The sequence below is a fragment of the Meleagris gallopavo genome, chromosome 1, assembly GCF_000146605.3.
Source record: "Meleagris gallopavo isolate NT-WF06-2002-E0010 breed Aviagen turkey brand Nicholas breeding stock chromosome 1, Turkey_5.1, whole genome shotgun sequence".
NCBI classification, from domain to species: domain Eukaryota; kingdom Metazoa; phylum Chordata; class Aves; order Galliformes; family Phasianidae; genus Meleagris; species Meleagris gallopavo.
In genome coordinates, this window is record NC_015011.2 from 36248739 (window position 1) to 36262156 (window position 13418).

Below are 13418 nucleotides of genomic sequence, written 5' to 3' on the forward strand. Positions count from 1 at the left end.
TCTGGTTTACCTTTTCTGAGTATGAAAAGCTGAATTCTCTATGAATCTCTGTATGAATTCTGCAAAAAGTTTTGCAGATTTTAGTTAATATCAGTATCTTTTACACACACACACACACACACACACACACACAACAAAAAAAGAACAAAAACCAAAAAGCAAACAAATCAAAAACCGTTATTGTGATGAAATTCCTTATGGAAGATTTTCTCAGAAAATTTTCACTTGCTGTTCTTAGCATGAAATTGTGTTATTCTTCTGTAGTTATTTTTACCAGAAAATGGAGTCTGCTCCATCAATAGTGATTCTACCAAGCCAATTTCCTAGTGTGCTAAGAGTTGTATAAAATGAAAAGTTAAAATAACAACTGTGAGTCTAAACACTTGAAGTGGTAGTGTTTAGCCCACGCTCTTGTCAGCACGGCAGAAATTTCTTGCAGAAGGTGCCCTTCACCCAGTGCTGCCTCTTGTTGCTGTTTGGAGGAGCAGACTTCCATCATGCCTGCTGGTTTTAATGGAGTGGAAGTTGCTGGAGAGCTGTGAGAAATCGAACTTCAAGCCACTTGAAGTTAGCACCAGCTGGAGGATTGCCTCACACTTCCAGAGCAGAGAAAATGAGAATCAGACCCTAACAGATTTTCTTTTTATAACTTCAAAATAGATGTTGTAAAAATTAACTATTTCCATCTAAATATTTCATGTATATATGAGGCAAAACTAAAAGTACTGTTTTCTGAGGTATCCACGCAAAACATGGTCATGGGAAAACACTTTTTGATGGAAGAAGATTAAAAACAAATCCCTTTAAACTGATATACTGTATATATACTTAAGATTGAATTTTAAAAGGTGAACCAAAGCCATCAAAGATAGATTTCTTCCCAAATGAAATCTTTGTTACTGTTTAGGAAGTCGTGAATGGTTTAATATAGGGTTTAATGCTGAATGACTACCTTTTCCATAACTGTGATACTTTAAATGGGAAACTAATAAATGTGTTTGTGATAAATGGAGAAATTGCCCAGGTGGATGGAAGTTTTCTGTGCTGTAATCACCAAAAGAAAGATTTTTTTTTTAAATAAGAAGGCGTGAGGATTGACAGATTCAAACATCAAATTTCAGTAAATTATATAGAACTATAAGAAGCACATGTATTCTGCAGTCCTTTAAAATAACCACCTGCTTACATGAACTGGACTGGCATGAATGATTTCTGTCCCATATTTCAGGAGGAGGTCAACACTTGAGTGGTCTTATCAAAAAATAGTAGCAAGTAGTAATGCTTGGATTTAAACTGACCAAAACAACAATAATGCCATCAGGCTTTGAAATGATACCATTCTCCATAAAAGCTCTATGTATTGGAGGAGTTTCACAGCTGTTATTTACAAGATAGGTTTTTTTGAAGTTTTCATGTTTGACTGACAAGTATAATTCAGTACTGTATTAGAGTAAAAGTGATTTCCTTACTACAGCGTGCAAAACAATGCACATACTGAAATGAGAAAAAATACAAGTATGTGTTTCATCTGATCTTGGAAATTTCTATTCATTGTTTTTTGGTTTTCTTTTTACCCAGAATGAATTACTGTGTGCTCATAGCCGTTTTGATAGGTTTTTAGTTGTCGGAGAGGTGCTGGGATCATCCAGTCACAAGTAGTTCTTTCCAGCTATGGTGGCATTTAAAGGCTAGTTTGCAGTAGAAAAACGTGGACAAAAAACAGCACAACATTAGCACATGACGAATTTCTGCCATGTAAAAACAGTCTCCTCTTGACTCCACAAGACAATACCCCTGAAGACCTAGGGATATTCTAAAAGTTTTTGTTTCCCTCAGCAGCCTCTCCAAGATAAAGAAGTGGATATTTTTGCTGTTGCTTTTAAGAAATCCAATAGTTTGATTCAGGACATAGCTGAGGTTTAACAGTGATAGACTTTATTCACAGCACCATTCTGGGTATAATAAATAGGATAGGGGTAGATCCAGATTCAAATTCCTTTTTCTCTGTCTGTTTTATAGCAGTTATTTGAATCAAATCCTCTATAAGGAAGTGCTTTTAGCACTCCGGTGTAAATTGTTACTATTTTTTACAGACTGTCTACGTGTGTTTTTCTTTGTATAAAATAATTAAATCTTATACAATCAAACCAGGAACCAGGATTTGAGTCTTTTGTGAGGAGGCTAGACGTGAACAGCTGGTGATTATGATTTCAGGTCCAGTATTCAATGTATTTAAGTAGAAGAACAACCTCAGTTCAACAATCTTAGAGAGTTTTTTTTAGAACTGAGCTGCAGCCCAGTGTTTAACAAACCTCTGTGGAAGAGAAGGCACCTGATGTTAAAATCTTCTTCCAAATCAGATTGTGGCAGTAGCAGCTTAGTGTTTATACACTGAGTATGCTGGAAACCAGGAGTCTGCAGGGCACAGGTTGTAAATTCTGAGCTGAAGAGCCGTATATGTACAGTTTAGATGCCCTATTACTCCTGGAAGGGTAGAGCTTGGCATACCCCAGTAGTGAGTTCTTACAGATCCTCCTACAGTTTAGTTACTCTGTACCTTCTAGTCTTAGCTAGCTATGTCTCTCCACTTAACACTGGGCTTGCCCTTTTCAAGGCTGGTGATCATACAGAGTTGTAGGATGGCAACCAAGGCCAGACTGGATGGGGCTTTAAGCAACCTGGGCTAGTGGGAGGTGGTATAGGGGTTGAAAGTAGATGAGATTTAATGCAACCCAAGCCATTCTTGGGACTTAGTTCTGTTCTTTTTTTTCCTTCAACTAGTTTTATTTCAGCATATAAAGACTATGTTGGTATTTATCTAAGGTAACTAAGTGGATAAAGTAAATATTTTAACTAAATAAAAGAATGTTTATTTTTTTTCTCAATCATTTGTATAATTAGACTGAGCTAGTGCAAATCAGTTAGACAAACCCTAAAAGAACAGTAACAAATTAAATTGAGTAGGCAACAACTGAGTTTCCTAGGCGTAATATTTCAATGAAGGATATTTTGAAGAGATTTTAATGATGTTAGGACTACCTAGATGAGAAGAAGACTTCCATTTTTAATCCTTCAGCCTTTACTCTGAATTCATATGCGAATAACAGCTCCATGAATTTAAAGATAAACAGATTATTTGGTGTTTTTAGAATTGGATCTCATTGCTTTCTGCAAATTTTGCACCTTTATACCATAGCTGTTTCTTTTTGATACTATTATTTAGTCAAGAGAGAACCATAACTTTTATCTATATTTCTAATCGTCTATTATTTCCTCAGAAATTACTTTTTTTTTTTTTCCAAGAAAGGCTGTAAACAATTTCATTTCTTTAGTAAGTCTAGGTATGAGATAGTGTATTTGAATTGTTAAGATCGTATTGTAAGCTTGTCTTTTTCCATTTGTTACTTTCAAAGAATTGAAGCATACAAACAATTTCCTTTTGGAATTACATTTGAAACAAATTTGGCTTTTTGTTTTTTTTTGTTTTGTTTTGTTTTATTTGTTGGGTTTTTTTTGTTTGGTTGCTTTTGAAATTCATGAGGAGACCATTCCTTTTGTCAGGAGCATGCATGCTAGTTTTATTATAGCAGAAAAAAGATATTGCTGAATTTTTCGAGTTGTTTCGCAATCAGTTATATTAGATTAATTTACTAAATTGAGAGATCATTCAAGAGACATAGATGTCTGATACTCCAGTCCGTGATGATTCGTCCTGTAGTGAAAGAAGCATGTGATGTGATTTCAGTGTATTTTTGTTGTGGGCATCCTTAGTCCTGCAAATAGTGATGGACTGGCTACATTCTTGCTTGTAAAAGTACTGGAATATACGCTTTCAGTCCCTAGGTGATTACTTAAAAAGAGGGGAAAGAGGAAGAGCAGGTTAATAAATGCAAGGTTAATTGGTATAGTTCTAGCAGAGAGCCTCTCAGTGGTCAGTTAGCTAGAAACTACACAACTGGAAAATCCAATAATAAAAGTGTCATTGACTAAATGCAGAAACAGTTTAGGTGTTTTTTTTTTTTTGTTTTGTTTTGTGTTTTTTTTTTTTTTTAAATCACAGGTTTGATCTCTCTATGTAGCAAATCCATTGAATGACTAGAACTGTATAAAGCATGTATTGTAGCATGGCTAGCATCAGGTACCAGATTTAAATGGGCATGTCTTTGATAAATATTAGTAGCCAGAAAAAGGAGCCCTTGCAGATTTCTGTGGGCAGGGGATCTCTGTAGGAGCCTCAACTAGTGTCTCTATATGAGTACAGATAAAAAAAAAATATTAACCCCAATAATTTTGTTAGTTTTATGTTACTAGCTTAGTAAGTTAATCTTCCTAACTTATGAATATTTAAAGAAGGACAGAATTTAACAAATACATCTTTAGAATTTTTAAAGATAAAACTAAGTCCCATTCCCATGTTCTTCTTTCTTTCCAGAACACCACAGAATTCCTGCTTTGGAAGAGGCAAGTTGGTTGCTGGGGAACATCAACCAGACTGGCTATTTCAGAGTTAATTATGATATTAGAAATTGGAGGCTGCTGATTAATCAGCTGACAAGGAACCATGAGGTAAGCTCTTCTTCTCAACCCTAAAATCTGCTTTGATATGTGAACTTTCATTACTTTATCACCCTAACTGGTTCCATTTTTCTGGTTGCTCCTCATAGGTTATCTCTGTCAGCGATCGAGCAGGCTTGATCGATGATGCATTCAATCTAGCCAGGTATGTTTGCTTGCAAATAATCTATCTTCATACACATTCCTGCAACAACTCATGCAATCACTAAGTCAGCAGTAGAGTGTGTTTTGAAGTTAAATATGTTTTAAATGCACTTTTGTTCTTTTCCTTTGTGTGTGTGTGTGTGCGTGTATAGTGCATAAATGTGGTCTGTAGCACATTCACTGCTCTTGATCAATAATTGCTGTAGGGTATTTCCCAGTCTGGAGAAGTCTGATCAATTTTTCACCTAGTTCAATTTAACACTTTGGAAGTAAATAATCGCCTTCCTCTTTCTCAGATGTACAAGGAATTAATTCTTTTCTTTCTTCTTTTTCTCCCTAAAACTCCCTCCCTCCTTCTCCTTGTTTTTTTTCTTCTTATAAGTGACCCTTTTGCTGTATTTTATTTGTGTTGGAAAGCACTTTCAAGCTCCAGGAGGTTTTTTTTGCTCTGACTGATGGTGTTATATCATTTTTCCAATATCTTTCTTTTCTTGTAATCTGTTAAAAGAGACTATTTTTCTGTATTATGTTTTTCACATGGAATGGAAAGTTTGAGTTTTGTTGATTGTTTCTGGAATTTATACAGCTTTTTTGTGTTTTAGTATGACTAGAGTTATGTAAATTAACACACTCAGGGCTGGTTAATGCTTTCTTTATGAACTGAGACAATTGGATCATCCTCGCTTTGAACTCAAAACATTCAGTACATTGGTAGTTAAAGTGAAAAATGAGAGGAACTTTTCAAACTTTGAGATTTTAGAGATTCCTGGGGACACTGCATCAATGAAACGCTGTGATGTCAAAGTGAGAAGAATTCCTGATATGACTGGCTTTTATGTTTACCCAATGTATTTATAGCCGTATTTGAGCAGGAGCTTGAAAGAATTGGCAGGATGGAGGTACATTTCAGTAGAAATGGTCATCAGAGATTTTTGAGATTCAGGCACAATGTCACCCAAATTATGGCTGTGATGTTCCAGCTTCTTTGCAGTAAAGAATAGTTGTGTGCCTTATCACTCCATTCTTGCAGCCAGTCTACCCATATACATGACATAAACTAGTATTAGCCCTTATTTAACAGTCTGACAATGTAGCAGAGAAGGCGGCATCGCAGGGAGAAGATGAGCACCCTTTTTCTTTTTGCACTGCTCTTCATTCTTATCTTCTAGCTTCTTCAGCAATGCTACATGATTAGAAGTAGGTCGCCATTTCAGTTTTCAGTGGACTGTGACCCATGTACTCCTTGGCTAGAAGAATACTACAAAATATTCCAAAATACCTAAATTACTGTGAAAATTGATGTGTGCTTAGCAATGTAACAGTCTCTTCCTAGTTTTTTTTTTTTTGTTTGTTTGTTATTTTGACTTTTTGGCACCTCAGAGCTGTTTTTTGTCTAATAAAGCTGAAATATTTTATGATTGTACGGAATCAGTGTGTGACTTTCCTCTTTTTTCCATGAACTGAATGCAGTCAGATGTGACTTTACTTTACTGAAAATCTAAGCACTGAAAAAAGCCTGTTTCTGAAGCTGATTCTAGTAGGTTGTGGTTTTTCTTCATCCTGAGCCAATGCTCTAGAATGTCGTCTTCATGAAATATAAAGACAAGGTCTTGATTAATGTTGCAACCTGCATAATCTGGCCAAATTTTCCTACCTAAAAAACATCCAGACATAGGCAGGAAGCTCATTCCCAACCTACTTTCCAAAGTACGTTGACGATAATACTGGATCAAGGTGTTTTTTTTTCCACAGATAGTTTTGTGAGAACACTGTGAGTTTGTTCACAAGATTTCGTGTTGTAAAATCTTAACATTCTGTTTTTAATGTTGAGCAGCAGTGGTCATCTACTGCATTTTCTAATCATGCACAATGGAAAAAATATCAGTTGTGCTAAATATTTGCACTGTATGCTCATATGTACTTGTACTTAAGTGGTAATACTCTTAACAGGGATACACATATAGATTCCTGCTTCTTTTAAATTGTTGGACAGACTCCTGTCACTAATACTACTTTGAATATACAACTCACAAGCCAGTCTTGCTGTGACAGAATTGGCTGAAATAGAGATGTAGAGATGCGCATGTTTGCAACTAGTAAATTTATAGGCAGTATTCAAAGGGTAGCAGTAAGTTACGTAGACCTGGCTAAACTTGGCATGTAGGCTGTTCTGTTAATCTTTTTTTACTTCATTCATCTATCACTTTCCTAAAGAAAAAAAAATCCACAACTGATTATAGTGAAGCTTAAAATACTCTTACTAGCTAGCTGGCTGTCTGGTATAGCTCTGTATGAAGACTTTGGTATTTTTTGTTTTCATTTCCCCTCTCTGTGACAAAGAAAGACCAGGGACAGACCCACTGCTTGCTTTATTATGAGCAGGACTAAAGAGGTACTGAGAGAGTTAGGAGTGTTTTGGGGCAGGCCTAGATAGCAGAGCATCTCTGGGAATATGAAAGCATGTGCGGAAGTTCTTGTGGGGACAAGTGGTGGCAACTCACACACTGCGCTACAGTACAGTGCAGTGGCCTCACTGTGTCACATGCTCAGCAGTGTTCCAAAACAAGCTCTGAGGAGTATCTAAATGACACTGACACTCTCAGTTTCCTCAAAAAGTCCATGTCCAGAAGGCTGACATTAGCCTAAGAGCAGCCTACCTTTTACTCTTGGCTGCAAGGCACTCTGCAGAAAGTTGCTTCGCTTTTTATCAGAGCAGAGCCATGCTTTGGATGTTACCTGCCTCGTGGATGCAGCACTGATTCAATCTAGTGTCTGATGCACAGACTGTGTTTCTCCCTCTCCATATAATGTTATGTGATAGGGAGATTAAACACAGACAATTGTCTTTGACTGCAACATGCGAAAAGGTGAGTAACCTTATTGACCAAGCACAGAGGTAGTAATTGGTAGTTTAGACCTGACTTTGGAGAAGACTGCTGTTTTTAAGGCTAATTCTGTCCTCTGATGTAGTCCCTAGTGGTACAGATATATTTTCTTCTTGTCTACTTCTATAAACATAGACATTTTAGTGAGGAGAGAGCTCTGGAACATATACTTTTATATTAATCCCTAGATATTATTTTCTATGATAAAATAATGTATAAATGAAAACATAACTTCTTAAATCTGTGCACGTCCCTTTTAAAACAGTTTCCAATGCAAGCAGGTTTTTTACTGTATTAAATACTGTATTTCTTTAAAATGCCCTGTACTTAGAGATTTCTGAAGTACCCCCTAGTGTGCTGTTGAACTTGATAATGTCCTCTCCACAGCAGAAAGGTTCAACTCTAATTTTCCAGTGTCCTAGTATGATAAGTCCTAATGTGGTATTTCTATATACTATTAATGCAAACTGATTTTGTTTCTGAAACGTGTACATGTCTTATCTTTAGGAAAACATTGGGATCTGGAGAAAGCTGAAAGATATAATTTATTTTGAGCACATTTTTTATTTTTTTTCAAAAGATGTGTTTGATTTTGTTCCTCCAACATGTTTATCTTTTTATTGTCCAGCATAATGATTTCTCAAAGATAAGTATAAATAAATTGATAACTTCAAGGAATATTTTAAGCTCTATAAATGTAATTTCCTAAACTTTTGCCCATTTTCTATGTAAATATATTCCTTCTTTCTTCTTGGTGTATTTTTGTTCCATAAAATCAATCAGGCAGAATTGAACAGAATAATAACAGTAAAAGAAAGCTACAGCTTGCCCACTGTGTTTGAATTCTCACAAACTTGTTTGTTTTTTCAAATTTTTTAAGCATTATTCTGTTCTCAGCTGTAGTGCATATGTGCACCCTGAGGATCTCTAGTGCTGTAGCTTTGGCAGTAACATCACTTAGGGAAATATATGCCCAAAATTCTTGAGCTGGAACAGAACCTTAGCACTCTGTCTTTCCATCTCATTGATGATACTTTATCTTTTTAGAATGTTTTTTTGTGAGATTTCAGAACAATTTGAAATGATGTTGATTGTATGAAATGAGCTGCATGTGTTGATAATAGACTGAGATAACTAGGAGAAGACAAATGGAACTGTGTATTTCCTCTGAGCTTTGATTGAGCAAAGGTAGTGTCACAGGAAGAGAGAGTTTCTTGAGAGTGTGAATAATGCTGTCAGGTTGTCTAGTCTTTCTCTTTCCTTGGAGTAGGGTACTGGTGAATATCTGAGATGGGATGCTTCTCACTTTATATATCCCAAAGGTAGACCTGTAAATCTGAGCTCATCGTCCTGGACTGCACTGACAGCTAATGGAAAGAAATGTGCACTTGACCTCTTGAAGCCACTTAATACATAACTAAATAAATTATCTCCTGATGTCCACAGCATTGTGCCACCTCTAGTTCTTATTTGCAGAGCCCTAAATTTTCATATTCACTTCCACTCATTAAACTGGTTGAATTAATCCATTGTTATGTCAAAGAAATATATCTGGTTTTATTCAGTGCTAACCAGTGTTGAATCAGATGATCAGATGTGAATGTGGATACCTATTTTACTGTCATTTAAAATATTGTTCCTTCCTGTTTGGAAGAAGCCACCTGTATTGCCTCTTGAAATGCAAAGTATATCTAATACTCCTCTTTCCTGCTTTCACTACAGTCATGTTAAAGTGATAGCTGCTTAGCTTGCAGGACAGTTTCTCAGGAATGAGGTTCTGATACTGACAGTCTACCTTACTATTGATCAATATCTTGCCTTCTGTCACTGAAGAGACTGCGTAGTTCTTTGGATACTCAGATTTTTCTGACAGTTCAAATTACCTAGTGACAGTGTGGAATATGCCAAGACTAAACTCATTGATTACACATTAATAAGGGCCAGAGATAAAATGTGGAAGTACATTTTGAGTATTTCTTATCACTATTTCTTAAGTGGATTCATGAAAAATCATGAAGTGGTGTTGTTAACTAATTGTTTTTCTGCTGCGGGGTTTCTGTCCATGGAAGTCTCTATTCCTGGCATTCAGTTCTGAGAGCTCTTTTTGAGCATTAGAAAAACAGCAGAGAAAGCCTGTATGTCCTTGATCAACATAGAGCAGGGGAAAACAAAACCTAGAATCTATGTAACTGAGGGATAATAAATGGTGTGACACTGACTCAGTGTTTGCAGAAGTAGATGAGTAAATTAGCAAAAGTGAGGAAAGGCTGTTCTTACTGGCAGAGTAAGAAACAGCCTGGCCATATTGCAGTGCTGCCTATTTCACAGCTTATGAGGAGAGGGAGCTGTTGTCTATCCAGTCAGAGTTCTTTTTAGGACAGCAAGCCTGCTCCTGTAGGCTTTACAAATACAGAGAGTGATGTCAGAAGTAAGCAATGAGACAAGAACACACCTTCAGAATTAGCTGTGAACTAAAGAGATTTCCTTTTCGCTTGGCTTTCATGAATGTTCCTCTTAGAATCTTACTTACCAGACCAAAATCAGGAGCCTGATGCTGGCAGGTAGTAAGTTACTACCTAAGTTAATGTCAGGAAAAGTCAAGGCATTTGAGACCCCATTTAAAACTCTGGGTCTAAATAACAAGTAGGCAACAAAAATAGAAGTTCTCATCTAGCCTAAGTACTGAACTTCAGATTGTTTCCAAATTTCAGCAGCCATATCCAGGGTTATTGACCTTGTTTGCCTTGGGTCATTCATAAACAATCATATAGAGTTCATTTAAATGAAAAAGAACTGCAGCTTAACTCTTGCCCTCATTACTATTCCTGATACCATTTGCTGGTAATTCAACACAGAAAAACAACAGATATGTTAAGTAGCTCCTTTAATTACTGCCTCTGAGTTAGTAGCTAGTTAATGGAGCAAGTATTAGATAGATAGTTTGCATCGTGCTTGATTAATAGTGGTATAGAATTAGTATTTTAATAAATAAGGCCTCATTAAAATTATTTCAGCAGATACTATAGTAACTCTTCTCTGTCGTGAAAATTTTAGTGATGGTTCTACACATGAGCTTCATTTAGATATGTTTTCCTACAAGAGTTGTTTTGGTTTTCCTTTGATATACTCTCTCAGTGAACCACAGCAGTTGTACCTTTCCTAGAGATAATAACCACAAATACTTTAAGGTAGCCTTCATTCATTCCATATGCTGTGTATCCATCCATATGTTCTTTGACATATCACAGCCTTGATATCTGCTTTATATGGAGATACACTTTTCAGCTTACATTTACATATGTTCATAAAAGAACAATCAAACTGATTCTTGACAGTAAGCATTCTAAAAGTCAGTTCTGTTGTTGGAGTTATGCATCATTTTTGCATCTGATTTTCTTGTATAGATAAGAGCAATGCAGCAAATTGTGCAACAAATTTCAAGGAATCACTGGCACTACAAGAGCATTCTGGGGAATAGAAAAACCTACTGAGAGCAGCTGCAGAAGTTGAATAAGAATCTTTGGTATAAACAAAAGAGAAGCTGTAGATCTCAGTTCTCTGCAGAGCGTTTAGTGCAGTGGATATGTATGGGTGTAACGTGCATCTATCCTGTAGAAGTGGGTAATGTTGTTAATCCACATTCCCACAAAATTTCGTATGCATTGTTCATTCCTTGTACAATTAGAGCATATAGCAATTATTGTTATAACATATAACCTATGTGAACTCTGTCCTTAGCAGAAGACCAGAACAAACTCTTTCAGGAAAACATGACAGTAGTTTTAAGGGAGTGCAAGAATTATTTTTAGCTGCTGGCTGTCTGCCTGTTGTCTTTTCAACTCACACTTATGGTCTGTTCAAGATGCTTGCTGAAATTAGATTGATATGGGTGTATTCATGTTGCAGTACAGATACTATGGACTTTTGCATAATGACAGCAGAAGGGAACAGTCTGTGGAATCTGCTTTGGGAGGGTTAATCAAAACAGTTCTGAATTGCACTTTGAGAGAATGCTCAGCTTGGTGTTTTGAGTTGAATGAGGAAGATGGTGTGAGTGGAGCTTCTTGAAGGCTTCTTAGCAACTTTGGGTAGTGGAAAGGGGGCTGAAAAATGCAAATATAATGTGTGTGTTTGTGATACAGTTCAAGTCTTTGTCCATCCTCACAACTTGTGCCATTGTATGGGGGCTCTGCTGTCCCCTTCTTAGTTGTGTTTGTTCCGTTTGCCTCTGCTCTCATCTATGACACCCTTTTTCTTTCCTGCAAGTGTGTTCACTGCCTTTCCCCATTTCCTTCAGTTCTGCTCTTATAATAAGTAGCTTTTTTTCCTTCTTCTCCTAGAATGCCATTACTTTCTCACCAGAGCAGAAAGCAAGAGACCTTGCTTCTCCTTGTGACAGGGAGGCTGGAAGTGCCGCTCTAAATATCCTGTCCTTTCCCTTTTTAACAGCACCAACAAAGGCATATGAATTAGGACTAACTTTTCTAGCTAGAGAGGACTATCATCAGTAAACAAAAGTCTGCCACCTTGGGCTGCTGACTTCTTTGCCTGCAGTTTGGAACTCAGAAACTATGCTATTTTCTGGGCTCACCCAGTTATGCTATACCAGGGTTGTTATCATCTGGACGAGATTTGATCTTTGGCAATATATGCTCTGTCTGCTTGGCAGAACATACCCAAGTAGCTGCCAGGATACACTTCTGAACTGAAAGTGCAGGTTGCGCTTTCAAGTTTTTTGGTTATCATTTGGTGATTTTATAAAGCAGTTTTTGAAAGTGTATGCTAGGATTTATTGGTATCTCACATATAAGAGTAAGGTCTCTTTTCTCAGTGAAATGTAACTCTTCAGAATTAATGTTTTATGAATTTGTCTTCATCTTCATATTTGGCTAGAATTGTATTTTTTCTCTAGGTAAAGCAGTAAATGGAAGGACTGTGTAAAGAGTAGTGTGCTGGATAGAGACTAGAGAAATCTCAGGTGCTGTTTCTGCTATGGAATTGTTTGGTGACCTTGGTAAAATCACTTAAACTGTTTGTGTGTCAGTTTTCTCTCTGTAAAATGAAGATAAGAGAATAGGTGAGGGGTTATAAGAATTTCACAAACTCTTTTATTATAAATATGTTTTTAGATAATTGCTTTTACAGAAATAATATAAAACTGTGTAGATATTCTGGCAAACAAAATTCAGATTGTATGCTTGTTTTCAAGATCACACTTTTGTACTTTCCATATGAAGTTCCTGGCTTTTAAACACAAATTTCACTTGGCTGATTGATGCACGAATTGTAAACATTAGAACAGGGAAGGAAAGAGAGATATGAAAATGTTTGGTTCATAATAATAAATGAATCCAATTCTGAATGTGCTCAAACATGCTTTCGTAGGTATCATTGCTCATTGGAAACTTTAGGAGTAGAAAGGTTGTTTCATTCTACCTCCCCAGAAAAATCATTGTGAAATAAAATAAGTAACACTTTTAATAACCTAACCATCTGAAAATGATCTCCATCAGCTCCTGAAATATATTCAAATTCCATCAGTTAATTGTTAATTTCAGTGATGGACACACCTACAAAATCAGGTTTTGGCAGTGATGAAAAACATTAAAACATTATCCAACTTGCTGCAAAGTGTTAATTTTCAGCTATAAGATCATTCCTTTTTATCTTGTACTCCTTCTCTGGTTTAATTCTTTATTTTATTTTATTTTATTTTTTTCTCCATATGGAAAAGAAGAGGAAAGAAGAGATACTAAGCCCAATCTGAGGATTTTTTGTTGCTTTATATTTACAAATGCTGGTTTTCAAAGGTGT

The 13418-nt window shown here is 36.2% G+C and overlaps 1 protein-coding gene across 1 annotated transcript in view; it reads left to right on the forward strand.

The window, feature by feature from the left end:
- Positions 1-13418, forward strand: part of TRHDE (thyrotropin releasing hormone degrading enzyme) — a 216919-nt gene that overhangs the window by 166388 nt on the left and 37113 nt on the right. The window contains exons 12-13 of the mRNA XM_010708202.3: positions 4433-4566; positions 4665-4720. Coding sequence (XP_010706504.2) covers positions 4433-4566; positions 4665-4720 — 190 coding nt within the window. The remainder of the gene's footprint in view (positions 1-4432; positions 4567-4664; positions 4721-13418) is intronic.